The sequence below is a fragment of the Ziziphus jujuba genome, chromosome 3, assembly GCF_031755915.1.
Source record: "Ziziphus jujuba cultivar Dongzao chromosome 3, ASM3175591v1".
Taxonomy (NCBI): Eukaryota; Viridiplantae; Streptophyta; class Magnoliopsida; order Rosales; family Rhamnaceae; genus Ziziphus; species Ziziphus jujuba.
The window spans coordinates 32640592-32657519 of record NC_083381.1 but is presented as its reverse complement, the minus strand read 5'-3'; the positions used below and the strand labels follow the sequence as shown (position 1 = coordinate 32657519).

At 33.1% G+C, this 16928-nt stretch overlaps 3 protein-coding genes across 5 annotated transcripts; 2 read left to right on the top strand and 1 right to left on the bottom strand.

The window, feature by feature from the left end:
• The first annotated feature begins 1326 nt into the window (after positions 1-1326).
• Positions 1327-6876, top strand: LOC132803057 (probable disease resistance protein At4g27220). The gene is made up of 2 exons (XM_060815237.1): positions 1327-1558; positions 3446-6876. Exon 2 carries the CDS (start codon positions 3448-3450, stop codon positions 6358-6360), a length of 2913 nt encoding a protein of 970 aa, XP_060671220.1. The 5' UTR covers positions 1327-1558; positions 3446-3447; the 3' UTR covers positions 6361-6876.
• A 1836-nt stretch (positions 6877-8712) lies between these two features.
• Positions 8713-12254, top strand: LOC107433427 (peroxisomal membrane protein 11C). Of its 3 annotated transcripts, none has more exons than XM_016044715.4 (8): positions 8713-8887; positions 10153-10358; positions 10708-10782; positions 10913-10987; positions 11082-11162; positions 11244-11318; positions 11411-11584; positions 12030-12254. In XM_016044715.4, exons 2-8 carry the CDS (start codon positions 10167-10169, stop codon positions 12063-12065), a joined length of 708 nt encoding a protein of 235 aa, XP_015900201.2. In that variant the 5' UTR covers positions 8713-8887; positions 10153-10166; the 3' UTR covers positions 12066-12254. The 3 variants fall into 3 exon arrangements, with proteins under 3 accessions (XP_015900201.2, XP_015900200.2, XP_024922779.2); XM_016044714.4 differs by having other exon boundaries at positions 8715-8887; positions 10145-10358; XM_025067011.3 differs by lacking the exon at positions 8713-8887 and adding an exon at positions 8897-9038 and having other exon boundaries at positions 10145-10358.
• Positions 12027-16605, bottom strand: LOC107433408 (putative disease resistance RPP13-like protein 1). Its single transcript, XM_060815664.1, has 2 exons — positions 13179-16605; positions 12027-13098 (listed from the first exon to the last, which is right to left on the bottom strand). The coding sequence occupies exon 1, from the start codon at positions 16474-16476 to the stop codon at positions 15961-15963; it is 516 nt and encodes a 171-aa protein (XP_060671647.1). The 5' UTR covers positions 16477-16605; the 3' UTR covers positions 12027-13098; positions 13179-15960.
• Between the last annotated feature and the right edge of the window lie 323 nt (positions 16606-16928).

Sequence of the window (16928 nt, the reverse complement as noted above, 5' to 3'; positions counted from 1 at the left end):
TAATTTTCGGGTTAACGGGTTAATAGGTTAATTTTCGAGTTAATAGGTCAATTTCAGGTTAACGGGTTAATAGGTCAACACGACCCGTTAAAATAATTGTGTTAAACGGGTCGTGTCGTGTTGACCTGTTTATAAATAGGTCGGGTTAGTGTTTTAGGTACCTGACACGATTAATAAATGGGTCGTGTTTGGGTTAGGCATTTTTGACACGATTATTAAACGGGTTGACACGAACACGACCCACCAACCCGAATTGCCAGGTATAAATGAAGTCTACTACTGTAGTATGTGCCCACATTGTAGAATTAGTCGCGAATTTCTAGTAGTTCCAGTAGTTTTGCTATGAATTTAATTAAGTATTTTCAAATACCTAGCAAATGCTAGATGCTATACGTTGTACACAAAACCATCTATATAAGATTTACATATATTTGTTTTGTGATATGGAAATTGTTCTAAGTCAAATTGGAATCCTACGTTCCTATTCAATTTGTTAGTAGTTGTAGATCTTTGTGTTACTCGTATTAGGATCCATATAAAGTTAAAGATTGATATGGACTTATGACTGCATCGAAATAACCTCTACATGGAAACATATTTGTTTTTGAGTTTATTTTTTTCACAAAAAAATATTGAAAAAAAAAGAAATTAAAAGTAAATAATTTCCTTTTCATTTTCATTCCCATGGTAGTTTTTATTTATTATCTATTTTCCTTTTATTGAAGTTGGATTTCAAACATTCTTCTCCGCATTTTCGTACAAATTATTGGCAAACAAACAGATTCTAATCCTAGTAAACAAACAATGCTGCCAAGAAATCTTATGCATTAAAGGCTTAGAGCCAAGTGGAAAAAAGAGGAAAAAAATAACTAAAATTTATTATCTCAAATGCTATTGTGGTTAGACCATAAAAACATAAGAAAATGGATGGCACTACTTGGAGTCAACAACCCTTACAGTATTATCTTTTTGCTTGAACCCCTACAGTATTTTCACACCAATAGTTTTATGCCTCAATCATGTTTTACACTTCAAACAGACATTAAAATACATATATATATATATATATATATATTTTTTTTTTTTTGCATGTAGGCACTAAAATACATTATGATTTTATTGAAACCGAAATATCATTAATATATTCTATCTTAAAAATGTAGAGAATAGTTCTTTACTTTTTTTTTTTTTTTAAATAAAAAAGCCCCTAAAAAGTAAAGAAATTTGGCAAAGAATTCACTAGCTAAAAGTAACACGGTGCAGCAAGGGCAACTCAACCAATCCAACTTACGCTTGGACTTGGCCCAATTTGTTGTTCTTCTTTATGTTCCTTTATGGCACATTGGATACCCTTTTGGTGCTTTTTGAGTTTTCTGAGAACTTTACCTTTGTCCTTCACATTGACATTGCCTTTTGATTCCGAAGACTACCTAAAAATTTTAATTTAGATGCTTTGATGCAAAACCCACTTTCCAATTGCTACCTCCTTCACCTATCAGATCTGGAAATTGGAATTCCTCTTTGGCTTTCCCATTTATTAAGAGAAATCATCCATTTAGTAAGTTACACTCCGTCTCGTATTTTCTTTCATTCTCTTCTTTTCCTTTTTTTTTTTTTTTTTTTTTTTTTTAAGAATTAACCTGATTATTTTCTAGCATGCATAGTTTATAAATAAATAAAAGATCCATTAAGAATAATCACTGGATCGAGGTTGTTCAGGTAAGGTCCTCTTAGCTAGCTTCTATTATTACTACATTTTTATAAGGCATTTGGTTTGTGCAGATCTCATGTATCTTTATTATTTTATTTTATTCTTCTTTTTTTTGTTAAAATACAAAAAAAGGGGGTCATTTTTATATATATGTACATCACCGTGAACTACATATATATACATTAATACATGCACTTAATTTCTATTGCATTTCATCTTCGATTATGTTTAAAAAAAAAAAAAAAAAAGGGATTTAAATATATGTGTCTTTATAGTATTAGTTTCATAAAATTTTAGTAAAAAATGTAGGAGATGAACTATTATGATATTATATCACAATTCAGTAACGACTTTACTTAAAATAATACATATATATAAGAAAAAAATTATGGAACATATGTCAAAAACTAGTTTTAACGAGGTTTGGCAAAACTAGGCCCATATCCTCGCGAGCTCAGCCATAGAATTCTTGCTCTTATTGATCATTATAAACCAGTACACCAGATTACATACTCAAGCTTAAAGAAAACCTTATAATCTCTCACAAAAACTTGCATAGTTTCACTAAAAAAACCAAAAAAAAAAAAAAAAAATCAATCTTTGACAGCCATATCTATTTTTGGTAATTGACAGGGATACCTCGATATCAACGTATTAGGAGAATATCTTCAAAATTCGTCTCGAATTATGTTTCAACACTAGGGACTATTTTTTATTTTATTTATTTATTTTTTTTTTTGGGGACATGCTATTTTCTTCTTATATATATATATATATATATATATATATATATATATATATTGGAGTTGGTACCTTCTTTTTTTTTTTTTTTTTTAACTCAAACTCATGATGATTTCGAGAGAAATGACTTTTCCATAAAAAAAAAGTGTTAAACAAATTAACTAGTAAAAGCAATAACAAAAAAATAGTTCCTTATTACAAAATGGCTAAATGAATATAATAATGCTAAGTCCTACTTTAAACAAAATACAAAATAAACAGAAAAATAATTAAATTGATATATATATATATATATATATATTTGTTTTTCTGAATAAATTAAATAGATATATATATATATATATAGACATAGTATAGTGTATTAAACTCTAGTTACTAATTAAATAATTATGCATGCGTGGATATATATATATATATATATACATATATATCTGCTAGTTAGTTTGGATTTTTTTTCTTTTTTGGTTAATCAGCCAGTTTGGATTGTAACTTTATAAATTCTAGATGTGTATATATATTTGCTCCTTTTTATTTTCATCCTTGATGAGATATCTCATTTTAATTTGCCTTTTCATGTTGATTAATTCACTGCAAGTACAATAAATTATTATCATTATGAACCAATATTTTTGTTAAACGTTAATATTAATGTGAGGAGCTTCTAATTTGACCAGATGAAACATTTGGTGAAGACTCGTTTGATTTTCTTTATGGCTTATTCACCATAAAAATGTGTCTTATTCTATAGTGGATGTTTAATTGGCCTTAGCCGTGATGCTTATTCACCATAAAAATGTGTCTTAGTAAGTGTTTTTTTTTTTTTTTTTTTTTTGGGATAAAAATATTTTTTTTCCTTAATTATTGATTTGTTTGAACTAAACATTTCTATGCTACGCACAAACAATATGTGTCTGTATGAATTGTAGAATATTTTGGATTGTTGCTTTGTGTCTTCAAGCACATATGGTTATTTTCATGTATTAATTTTGTTAGGCATGGAGATTGTGACGAAGGTTGCAGAAGGACTAATAAATTATGAGGGCATTCATGAAAAGATGACGAACCTAAAAAGGAAATGCGACCATTTAAAGGATAGAGAAGAAGACGTCAAGGCAGAGCTCGAATATGCAGAAGGCTTATCGTTGAAAAAACGCAGGAAAGTAGTTGAAAATTGGTTGACAAATGTTGCAAGCATAAAGAATGAAGTGGAGGTGATGGAGCAACAAGTTCGTGAAAGTAGCTGGCTTTCTTCACATTTGCTACAGGAACCGAAAATAGCAAGATTAACAGAAGAAGTGAGAGAACTCATTCACCAAGGTCAATTTCCTGATGGGCTTACACTTGACGTACATGGCAACCAACAGATTGAGTTAATTACAACAAGATTGATTGGTCAAAAATTCCAGCAACATAAGGATGAGATATGGGAAGGGTTGAGGAGTAATAACGTGTCAAAAATTGGCATATGGGGAATGGGGGGAGTTGGAAAAACAACCTTGCTTACCCATGTTCACGATGAACTTCTTGCTCATCAAGACTTCTCTGTTGTTTGGGTGACTGTGTCACAGAACTTTAGTATTCAGAAACTCCAGAATGACATTGCAAAAACAAGAGGGCTCAATCTAAAAAATGATGATGATGAGATGAAAAGGGCTGCGGAGCTAGCACAGCACTTGAAAAATATGAATAACTTTGTGTTCATCTTAGACGATGTGTGGCAACCATTTCCACTACATAAGGTGGGAATTCCTGCTGGTGGAAATGGATGTAAGTTGATTTTAACAAGTCGGTCCTTGGAGGTTTGTCGAAGAATGGATTGCGAAAAGAAGGTCCTAGTGACGCCACTTTCTAAGAATGAAGATTGGGAGTTATTTACTGAGATACTTGGGCACGGCAGAGCACTTTCTCCTGAAATCGAACCCATCGCAAAGTCACTCACAGAAAAATGTTGTGGTTTACCTCTTGCCATTATTACCATGGCAGGATCCATGAAAGGGGTGGAAGACATAGCTGAGTGGAGAGATGCACTGGAAAAATTGAAAGAACCAGTGGCAGAGCGTAATGATGATATGGGAACTGAGGTATTTCAAGTATTGAAGCACAGCTACGATCAGTTGAAAGATCCAAAAGTGCAACAGTGTTTTTTATATTGCTCATTGTTTCCTGAAGACTATGAAATTGACAGAGAAACATTGATTGAGCATTTTATTGATGAGGGATTCGTTGATGGATTGAGGAATAGGCGGGCAGAATTGGATAGGGGCCACACCGTGTTGAACAAACTTGAAAATGTTTGCTTATTGGAAGCTTTTATAATAAAAGACGAGGGAAAAAAGTATGTGAAGATGCATGATTTGGTAAGAAGCATGGCCATCCAAATTGGAAGAGCTGAATTTCAATTTTTAGCAGAAGCTGGAGAACAATTGAGAGAGATACCAGGAGAAGAAATGTGGGAAGAGGATCTTAAAAAGGTTTCTTTAATGAAGAATCTCTTATCACATATTCCTTCTAGTATATCGCCAAAGTGTTCGAGACTTACAACACTGATGCTAAATGGTAATCGCGACCTAAAAGCCATTCCAGATTGTTTTTTCAGTCGTATGCCTCAGCTCAGAGTTCTTGATTTGTCTCATACGGGGATTATAAATCTGCCCACATCAATTTCTGAGTTGGTGAATCTAATTGCGTTATGGCTTGAAGGGTGTGAAGCATTGAAGTATGTACCATCTTTAGAAACTCTCAAGGCATTAAGGAGGCTGAACCTTAGAAAGACAGGTATAACAGAAGTACCCCATGGTTTGGATATGCTGTTGAATCTGAGATATCTCAATCTTGAACAAACACTGATAAAAATGATACCTGATGGCATTTTATCCAAACTGTCTTGTCTTCAATATCTTGCAATTGACGCTGAACTTCGTCTGAGAGGTGAGGAGATAGTGGAGTTGAGTAAGTTTGAAGCATTTAAAGGGAACCTGTATGATATGAGCAGCTTTAATACGTATGTAAGATGGAGAGAAGAAAATGGGGGCGCCAGTAATTATGCACTTCTGTTGGAAATGACGGAGCTGACAGCGACGGATTTTCTTAATGACGTATGTACTGACAATGAGAGATATGTGTATTTATCAGGATGCGAGATAAGTGAAAGCAATGGTAGAGATGAGAGAGATGTATATTTATCAGGATGCGAGATAAGTAAAGGCAAATGTGGAGAAGACTCATTTGTGCTCCCTAAAGATGTTCAATATCTGGCAATGCGAAACTGCAACGATACTGCCAGTTTATGTGATATTCCGTCATTGCACAATGCTACCAAGTTGAGTAAGTGTACGATTCATGGATGTCAAGGGATGGAACATGTTGTTTGTTCATGCTGTAGCGTTCCTCTCATTCAATATCTTGACTCATTATTCCTTTTTGAGGTGAAGGAGTTGAGGGCTTTGATTGGGGCAGAGATATGTTGTGCATCTGCATCATCAAATCTACTCCAACCTGACATGTTTTCCTCTCTTCGAAAGTTTTCTATATGGATATGTCCAAAAATAAAGAGGTTGTTCATGCGTGATCTGCTACCTAATCTTAAGAACCTAGTCGAGTTGCGAGTTGGGTTTTGTGAGAATATGGTGGAAATAATAGGAGAAGCATCAGATGAAGATGAAGATGATGAGAACCAGGAAGCAGTAAGTACAACTAGTAGTATTATATACTCTCTCCCCAAATTAAGTTATCTTTCGTTGTATAACCTTCCAAAATTGAAGAGATTTTGTACTACTAAAATAGTTTTTGACTTTCTGAGAGAGATTAAAATATCTCGATGTCCGACGCTGTCCTTCAATGGAGATAGAGTACAAAATGACGGAATTTATAGAGTGGTCAATTCTCGCATAGGTGAGCGAATAGGATGAGGAATTTTAAGATGTTTGTGTGGTCGGAAGTGAAGACAGTCAAAGCATTGCACATGTTTGGTGGTCTGTCATAAGTACTGCAATTCCTCGTTTCCTTTCATAATCTTCATCAAACAGCTAGCTGTTGCTCTTCTTCACCATTAATCATCATCATCATCATCATCTTGTCCTCTTCTTCTGCAAATGTATTGAGTAGTGAAATTCCGACATGCCTGCTATTCCTTTTTGAATATTTTACTCTTTTTTTTTTTTTTTTTTTTTTGGATCCCTTTTTAAAAATATTTTGTAATTTTAGATTTTGAAATTCTAGCTTTCTTCATACGCTTTTTATTTATTTTGGTCTTTTAGAAATGAGTATGCAGTCTCTTACCAATCATTTTGAAGCAATTAATGTTTGAATTTTTTGTACTCTTTCTTTTTTGTTCGCAATTTTTTTTTTTTTTTTTTTTTTGGGGTAAATGTCAATGACATTAACAAGAAAGGGTCAATACATCGGCAATAATTAATATTTTATTTTATTTTTTTATACTTTTTAACTTTTTTTTTGGTCTGTAATTTTAGAAAAATAATTCTAATAATGTGTTCTTTTTTTTTATTCAATGACATGTTCGTAACATTTAGCATATTAAATTTATAGGATCATATATATTAAATTCATGGTTGTATTTTGATGATTAGCTAACAATTTGGTACAAATTTTGTAATTTTTAGGATTATCTTGTTGGTTATTTATTCAGAAAAAAATGATCCTTCAGATTAATAGAGGAAAATACATGCAATATTAAAAATACATCAGCATTCAGCATCGATAGTGAGCTAGTGAGCCAAGCTCAACATTTCAATGGATACAATACCTTTTTCTACAAAATTTAATTATTTTTCTTTACTCATATTATCATTTGGGACTGCTTGTAATACCAAACTTTCAACAACGATGTAATTAGTAGGTTTTTCACTTATTCAGTTTCTTGTTTTAATATTATTGTTTTTTTTTTTTTAACATATAATAGTTTTTTTCTCAAATAATTAACTACAAGTTTGAAGGGAAAAAGAAAAAGTAAATAAACAAAAACCGAAAATTAATTTTTCTTTTTATAAAATCTCTCTTTTTACAATGTTTCTTCTTCAACCTTACATGTATAAATGACTATTTAGATAACTGTTTATTATTTATGTATATCTGATGTTTTTAGTTAAAAAAGAAAAATATATAATGAAAAAACATCATAAAGTATATTTATTAAACGGAAGATGATCGCAGCTCTTTTCTTTCTAGTTCCACTGATATCCCCCAAAAAAAAAAAAAAAAAAAAAAAACCCAATATTAGCAATATATATATATATATATATATAAAACCAGGAAAAGAAAAAAAAATAGATATATATATATATATAGATATATATACATATATATTTAATATTATAAGTAAGCCTATCCAAATTTACAGAAAACATAAAAAAAAAAGGGGAAAAAAGCAAGCCTACCAATCCTCATGTGGTATGGTTGATAACAATTTTTAAGTTCATTATAATTTTTAGTCTAGCTATTTTAGTTTATAATATTACAATTTATTAATTATTTTTTAAAATAAATATAATTTATAAATTATTGATAACTACAATTGATTTCAGATGGTGAATTTAAACTTTTCATTTTAATGCTAAATATTATATAAATATGAAAATATTCTTGTGGAAAAATAGTCTACCACAACAATAAATTTGTATTATACGTGTATATATATATATATATATATTATACTTAAAAGTGAAAGAATTTGAATTCAAATAATTATTTAAGAACAATGGGTGTCATTTTTTACTGTTCCTAAAAGGACAAATATTGTATCTCTTAAAAAAATTGAAAACAAATACGCTATTGTAGAAACATGTATTTTGTTCAAAATTATGATAAATACAACGCGGATATGCTAACTCATTGACCCAATTAATCTTCATACAACATCAAAATATTATTTTTTTAGTTGTTGCAAAAAATGGATTTTTATTTGAAAATTTCATTAAAAGGTACTTCATATCACACGGCCTACTGCAAGCATGTTTAAAAAATAAAATAAACTGTAAAGAAAAAAAAAAACTAATATATAAGAAAATGATGCTACCCGAAAGAGTATAAGATATATTGCAAAAAATTAAAAATCTAAAATTAACATTAAAATACTTTTTTCACGTAAAAACACCTTTTCTTTCTTTCCTTTTTTTTCGTTTTTATTTTTTATTTTTTAGAACTGAAAAAAATACAAGTATGGGTTGGATAATTATTATTAATAATTAAAGAAAGCATTCAAGGCTTTGGTTAGTTCATCAAATTAAAAACATTTTTGTTTGTTTGTTTAGAAAGAAGAGGACCAAACAAGCCCTTATCGCGGCCTATCATACAAACAGAAATAAAGAAAGAAAGAAAGAAAGAAAAATAGAAAACACAGACAAAGCTGACGTTGAGCTTCCTCATCTGAAACTTTTAGAGCTTGCGGTTTTCGAGGCCATTTCCTTGGCACTCCCTTCGGTACTTTTCTCTATCCCTCTCTCTTTCTACGTATACAATTCTCAAAACCATCTTCTTCGATTATTTGTCCACTGATTTAGCAACCCAAAACAAACAACGTGTTTGATCTACTCCGGACCTCGTCTTTTTGCTTTATTTTTTTACGCTCTCGGTGTGAAAACTTTTCTTTTTTTGTTTTTCAAGGATCTGGTATTGGGTTTGTGTTTTTGTTGTATAAATTTCTGATTTTGGTAGTTGGGTATGTTTATGGGTCGTCTATTGACGTTGATTTTTATTTTGATTGCTTTTAAGTGGTATAATCTCCTTTTTTTCCTTAAATTAAGGAAACCCATGATAGTTTGAGCTTATAAGCTTGCCAGGATCAACGGAGTATAGCTTTTGCTAGCAAAGAAATCAACCTATTATTGGTTGAATTGGTTTATAGTGAAAAAGTTGTTGCTTCTTTGGGTTGTGTATCTATTAATTTAGTTGTAGGACTAGTTGTATGTATTACTATTCGTATGAAATGCTTCTGGAAGTTATCTGCTATGGTCTGTCCTGATAAAAGCAATGATATTGTGGGTGAGAAACCAACAGCTACGAAAAAGAAAAGCATAGGAAGAAATTTGTCTTGGGTGTCCTAGTAGTTGCATTTATTGGAGTCTGTAAAATTTTCTTTTGATGCTTTGACATACAGCATGCTTAGCATATTGGATGAGAGAATCTGTAATAATTAGTCCAGACTATCAAACAAAATTGATTAAAACAATACCTTGATTTCCTCTTACTGAATTTGTTTTTAGCGCCATGGGTTCTTTTGTAACTTAGAGAAACACAAAAATTAAAATTATTAAAACTGTAAGACTTCTTTTACATGAGTTTAGTCATGTTGACAGATATGCACCAAATTAGTATAGGTTATAAGCCAAACGTATGTAGCCTAGTATGTTTGATTTCTTTGTTAAGCCAAATCAGCCGTACTTCTTGGTATGTAACGAGAATTCTGTAAAATTTTGTTTTATCTTTCGAAGCAATGGTATGAGTAGAGACATCTGGTTCACTAACTGAGAGCAATTTTATCTCTTGGAGAGTTAACCCAGATTCTTGCCTTAATAATTATTGTTGATTGTGGTGTAACTGCTTTTTCAATTATATAGCACGTCTGGTTGTATAAATATGTTTTCTCCGCTATTTATGTAATGTGAAACGTTGATCTTATTCTTATGCTATTTATTGCCCCTCTGAGCTATGCATTAAGTTTGCCTTTAATGTTTGTAGTCTACCAGGTTTAGTATAAGAGATGAGTACACTGGATGCTACTAGAGCAGAACTTGGCCTTGTTGTTCTTTATCTAAATAAGGCTGAAGCCAGGGACAAGATATGCAGGGCAATACAATATGGTTCAAAATTCTTGAGTAATGGAGAATCTGGCACTGCTCAAAATGTTGACAAATCAACTAGCTTGGCAAGGAAAGTTTTTCGCCTTTTTAAGGTTAATACCCATTTTATATGTTTGTGGGAGTTGTGTGTTTGAACTTTTATTGTTGTGCATAATAAGGCTGTGAAAATAATTCTCCTGTTTCCTTTTCATTTTATTTTCTTGCCGTATTTTTGTATATAGAGGAATCCAGGAGCTTGGTCCCTATTATGTTCTTTGAGAGGATAAGAGAATAGGAGATGGTGTTTTAAGATGGTACCTCTCGAATGCATTTTGGTCCTCTCTACGCTTTCCAAGAAAGTGGATTGACTCTTAGAGCTGCATAGGGAATTGAAATGTGACATTCAAATTAGTGAGACTATTCATTTTGGTTCTTTTAATGAGTTTCTGTGTTGTTTTGCAGTTTGTCAATGATCTTCATGCTCTTATAAGTCCAACTCCTCAAGGGACACCTCTTCCTCTTGTTCTACTGGGAAAGGTGCTAATATGCTTCTCGCTTATTTTGTTCATTTTAATCATGAAATCCATCTTTCTCGTTGCCCTATTTTAAATTAAATACTATCTAGTATTTATTGTTTTTGACTTTCTTAAGTTAATACTTGTTACAGTCCAAAAACGCATTGCTGTCAACTTTTCTATTTCTTGATCAAGTTGTATGGCTTGGTAGGACAGGAATCTATAAGGTACATATGTGTTCTTTTCAATATTTTTTGTTCTAGAATGATTGCTATAATAATTACTTTAGAAAGAATTTTAGAAATGGTATTTGTTATACAGAACAAAGAACGTGCTGAGTTGATTGGGCGTATTTCTCTTTTCTGCTGGATGGGTTCATCAATTTGCACCACTTTAGTTGAGGTGCGTGTCTTCCAAATTCAGACTTACTTTTATGATGTGAATATTTTGAATAATGTATTCGTATTCTTTTTCATATATCAGCTTGGGGAGCTTGGAAGGCTTTCTGCATCGATGAAAAAGTTGGAGAAAGATCTTAAGAACACAAATAAATATCATGTATGTTTAGTGCCCCCTTTGACAATATGCCTTTTGAAATTACCCTCCATCTAATTTTTCACTTTATTATCCATGTGTGTTTTCAATTTCAGAATGAGGATTACCGTGCTAAACTCAAAAAATCAAATGAGAGGTCATTGGCCCTGATTAAAGCAGGCATGGACATAGTGGTGGCAGTCGGACTGCTTCAGTTGGCCCCTAAGAAAGTTACCCCACGTGTTACTGGAGCTTTTGGTTTTGTCAGCTCTCTCATCTCTTGTTATCAGGTTGCCATGGACTTTAGTACCATTTCTTTCTGTTTTGACATTTTTTGGCATTTGTTTTAACTGAAGCATAAAAAAGGAATCCATAAGCACACAAGTAGAAGATTGATGCTTAATAAAATCAAAAAAGAAATTCGACAAGAAAACTACATTAGACTGTTTCTGAATTGGAATGAACATGATGTGGTGTCAACTGATGTACATAAGAATTACATTTTATCCATCTGACAAAGTTTTTGAAGTATAACTACATTTACATGTTCCTTAACAAGTGTTATGCCTTCTTCTTTCTGACTATAGTGGATTCATCTGTTTTTCCACTTCTGATACATGTCCCTGTTTATGTGATATTTACAAGTTCCTTAACAAGTGTTATACTTTTTTCTTTCTGACTATAGTGGAATTCATCTGTTTTTCCACTACTGATATGTCTCATGTTTTGATGCAGTTACTTCCAGCACCAGCAAAATCCAAATCATCCTGAAGATAAGTCTTTTATCTCCTCAACAAGCTTCAGTGTCTTTTAATAATTACTAGGACTTGTAATGTCAAATCCTTGTTGATGCAAAGCCTTACGAGTAATTTGGCAGCTAGAAAGAAAAGGCTTTGTTTATTATTCCATGGTCCATACTCTTCTCTTACAATAGCAATATTATCTTTTCTTATTTATTCACATCTACAAAAATATGTGATAGTTAATGCTAAATGTATGGGGTGGTCCCCTTTTAGATTTGATAAATATATTACTATTAGATTAAGAATGGTTGATTATGTGTATACCAGATTTGGGTGGAATGATTTTCGGATCATGATTAAATTTTTTCTCAAATTTATGAGTTGTCAGTCAATTCACCAGTTACTAGATTGTTGGAAATTTAAAAATAAATTGGAAATTGGTTGTTCGTGAGGAGATATATGTTTTCCGTTTGGATGGTTGACATGTTCTGATTCATACAGTAGTACCTAACTGGTGGCGTCAAGCTTGCTTGGTCGTGGATAAACCCAAAAAGAATTCAACTGTAGAATGTTTAATTGTATACCAACAAAGTAAATAACATTGTTTAGAAGATTTCCACAAGTCGGACTACAGTAATGTCTAACAAAATTTATATGCTTCTTAGAATTGGATTTGATAAGGACATAAAACTCATGTGTTCCATAATTGTTCAGCATGCATTACAATTAAGAGGATCCTCTAATTCTCTTAATCATTCAACAAGATCTTGATACAGGGTAACCCATCAAAATATCAACCATCCCTAAACAAATAAGCAAATTCAACATAAATAGTTACTTGGAACGGTAAACCAATCACCAAAGGGGGGAGAAAATGGAAGTAGGAGAACTAGAAGGTCCTGCTGCCAATGCCGATAATCCTGTATGGTATTTGATGTTCCCTGCAATCATATAAAGTAGGAGAACTAGAAGGTCCTGCTGCCAATGCCGATAATCTTGTATGGTATTTGATGTTCCCTGCAATCATATGTTTAATCAAAACGAAGATACACACCTGTTCCCTGATGTCATATGTTTAATCAAAACGAACACACACACCTCTATATATTTAAAATGCTAAAACTATCATATCAATAGTTACCTCCAACAGGAGCTAGCTAGCTTTTGACATTTCTTGAGCAAATCGGCTATGACTTTTGAAGGCCTCCTCCTAACCCATCGTATTAAATGCAAGAAGCTCCTACTCTTGAGCAAATTGGCTGCCTTTTCTCTTCTTTTTGCTATGAACATAGCCCCTATTTTTTATCCTACTTTTTGAGCAAATTCAACATGAACTGTACCACATTCAAGAAATGACCCTATCTGGAAACCACCTTCAATTCTTGAGTATTTCAAAGAGAGAACACTAGGCATTTCCTTAGGCAACATATACAGTTTTGAGCAACTGAGTATTGAGAGATAAGTCAGATTGCATGCAGGTAATCCATCTGATGCTATGAATGAGAGATTCTAGAATTTTACACCCGAAAATCTGGAGATGCATTAGCTTGGGAAAGAATTCATGCGAACCACAAATATTTGATATGTCAATCTTTTCAAGGGATTTCTAGAGTGAATGGTGCACTGGAAATTCTAACCCTTCACAACTTTCTACTTCTAGTGTTGTCAGCGTAGAAGGAAGACATTCTGCAGGAAATTTTAGTGAGGAAAAACCATCACGAATATTAAGATGTCGAAGGCAAGAATCTTGGTTCTTCGTCATTGCCTTGATCATTGATGCTACAACTTGACATCCTTCAATTCTAATTGATTCCAGTGTCTGTGGTAGTTCTTGCAGCTGTAGTTTATAACACTTTCTTAGCTCTAGCTCATGAAGAGCTGCAGCCTTTGGGAGTGAAGAAACTAGTTTCTGACATCCACTGATTCTGATCTTTGTTAAAGACGGAAGGTTGTAAGGCATATCAATAGTGATTATAGCCTGTCACAATCATATACACAGAGTTCTTGGAGCTTAGGGAAAGCTCCATAATGTTCAACTTGGATTGAAATCCATTCTTTTAACATCCTACGGAAGCTTAAGAATTCCAATGATGCAAATTGCTTTCTCACATAAGAATTGTTCATGAAAAATTCAGCACCCACAATGACTACTCCAACAAGTCCTTCAATAGCAAGAGATTTGAGGGATGGAATTTGTCTAAGTGGTGGCAAAGAGTTGCAGTATTTACATTCAGAAAGTCGTATTGACACCATATTGCAGAATGAACTATCTCCTAACCAATTTGGAAATGATGTTCCTCCATATCCAACGATCTTAAGCTTTTTCAAGTTTGTATGACGCAGCTGCTTATCAAGTACATCTCTCTCATTCTTGAACCGTCAGTATCTGCATCCCAGGTCAACTTCAACGGTTCAAGATACTTTTTGTCCATCAACTTGGTTTCCAATACGTCTTCAACACTTGCAATATTTTGCAACTTTCAAAGAGAAAGCTTTCCTTGAAGATTTGAAATCTCCCCTATCTCGATTATCTTGGATTCGTTATCTTTTCCCACAATGAAGGTACTCAATGTTTGGAGACTTAATTTTCTTAATTTTCTTGGCATCTCTGTCAAGTTGTTGCAAGAACAGATATCAAGGTGTCTCATATTAGTAAGATGATGCATATTGTAAGGCAACTTGGTGAGATCTCAACAACAAAATAACTCAACTGTTGTTAAATTGTATAATATAGAAACAGATTCAGGCAATCTGTGAATCAAAGTGGAGAGATAAAGGTAAGGAAGATGTTTTAGCTCGCCAATTGATTCAGGTAAGAACTTCAAATGGCTGCCATATGACCATAATACTCTCAAACAGCTCAACTTCAAGATTACATCATTCACTAATTCATTAGATTAGTAGCAATCACTGAATGAAAATCTCCTTATTGATAAAAAGATATGCAAACTAGTAGTTTTAGAAGTAGAATATGATCTCTTTAAAGAATCAAATGATGCAACAGCTGGATAACAAATTTTCTTCTGCAGAATTTCATCTGAGTTGTCATCTTCTAATGTAAAACAATATTCTCCAGATAAAGATTTTGCTAAATCATTCATAAGATCATGCATAGTAAAACAAAATTTGTTTGTACTTGATGGTTGGAAAAATGACCTCGATACTAATTGATCAAAGTGCCCACTACCAACTTCTTCTATCAATCCGTTATTTCTTTTTGATTGTCGCAGAAGATTTCCTGCCATCCACAACAAGATCAATTCCATCTTTTCAAATTCATAGTCCCTGGGGAATATCAAACAAAAAGCGAAACATCTCTTATAGATAGGGGTAACTTAACCTCACAGCTGGAAGAATATTGCTCTCATTGTCTGAAAATCCCAAAACTCACTCTTTGATATTCTTTCTCATTCCCGAACCTGGTTCAGAGCGTAACAGGCCTACAAGTGTCTTCACAGCTACGAACAAACCATGGCACTTCTTGGCAACTTTTCTACCAAGTTTTTCCAAAGTTGGATGTGCACTGGAATCTCCATTTTAAATGCATGTTTTGCAAACAGCGGCCAACACTCAAGTGCTCAAGATAATGAGTTTGAACAGTGCATACAACCCCTGCAACACTTCCACTGCACGTTGTTAAAATAATCTTGCTTCCCCCTGCCCCATGTTTAAAAGGTTTAATCATATCCACCCGGTGAACATAATTCTCATTCCACACATCATCCAAAACAGTCAAGAACTTTTTGCCCATTAGCCCCTCTTTCAACCTGATTTGAAGCAAATCCAAGTCTGTGTTTTCGTAAGAACTTGAAGTAAATGCTTGGAGGATTGTTTTCATTACCCTACAAATATCAAATTCTTCAGAAACACGAACCCATGATTTGAGCTCAAAATGCTCCTTAACTTTCTCATCATTGTAAGCTTCATTGAGCAAGAGTAGTTTTGCCAACTCCACCCATGCCTAGTATTGGAATGACAAACTTTTTGCTACCCTCATCATCATCTCTCAACCATTTGATCATGGACTTCTTATCACCATCTCCACCAAAAACCTCAGTTTCTTCAACCAAAGATGTGGTTGCAATTCTTGGTGCTGTTTTTTCACCAAAACCCTCTTTAAGACCAACAACATCTTTTTGTTTTGCAATAATTTCTAACCTCTCAAAGATCTCCTCCATCTTGATCTCCATATCTGGATCAAAAAAATTGATCAGACAATTGGGAACAATCTTGCTTACCTTACCAGTACCAGTTCTTGATTGCTCAGTTTCCAACTTGAACTGCGAAGCATCAGTTGCAATCCCATCCAAACGATCATCAGCATCAAGGGCAGCTTCTTCAAGATCATCCACCCATTCTTTCACAGCTGGGTTTCTGATTTGCTTCTCCCCAGCATCATTTAGGACTGAATTAACACACAACAGCATTATCTTCAGCATCTTAAGAAGTCTATGATTGAATTTCTTTGTCCTCAGGTAGACCAAGACCTCACAAGAAGCCAGCCTACCAAACAGAACCTGAAGAGTAAGCAGATAGAAAAGCCCCACCCACCATTGCAGAAGCCATGATTAATTTCTTCTACTCTGAAAAAGCAGAGAGAGAGATTGAAAGAAAAGCTTGAAAATGGCAACAAAAATAGAAACCACTCTCACTTGGTTCTTTATCTTCCTTTGGTATAAACGAATGGATATTAGTCTATGCTTTATGCTCTTCAGACGACTTTGGTTTTCGTGGTTGATTGGTCGTTGACTTAATTGATGTGATGGACCTCTCATGGTTGGTGGGCAATTTATGAAAGCTAAGGAAACACAATTTCTTTGATATGCAAAATAAAGATTTTAAGTTGTATTCTTTTTTTCTTTCTATAAAAAAAAAAAAAATATATATATAT

Excerpts from the sequence above, each read along its gene's own strand:
- LOC132803057 (XM_060815237.1), top strand. The coding sequence starts at position 3,448 with ATGGAGATTGTGACGAAGGTTGCAGAAGGACTAATAAATTATGAGGGC.
- LOC107433427 (XM_016044715.4), top strand. The coding sequence starts at position 10,167 with ATGAGTACACTGGATGCTACTAGAGCAGAACTTGGCCTTGTTGTTCTT. Across the intron at positions 10,359-10,707 it reads AAGTTTTTCGCCTTTTTAAG|TTTGTCAATGATCTTCATGC; the intron begins GTTAATACCCAT and ends GTTGTTTTGCAG. Across the intron at positions 10,988-11,081 it reads GTAGGACAGGAATCTATAAG|AACAAAGAACGTGCTGAGTT; the intron begins GTACATATGTGT and ends TTTGTTATACAG.
- LOC107433408 (XM_060815664.1), bottom strand. The coding sequence starts at position 16,476 with ATGCTGAAGATAATGCTGTTGTGTGTTAATTCAGTCCTAAATGATGCT.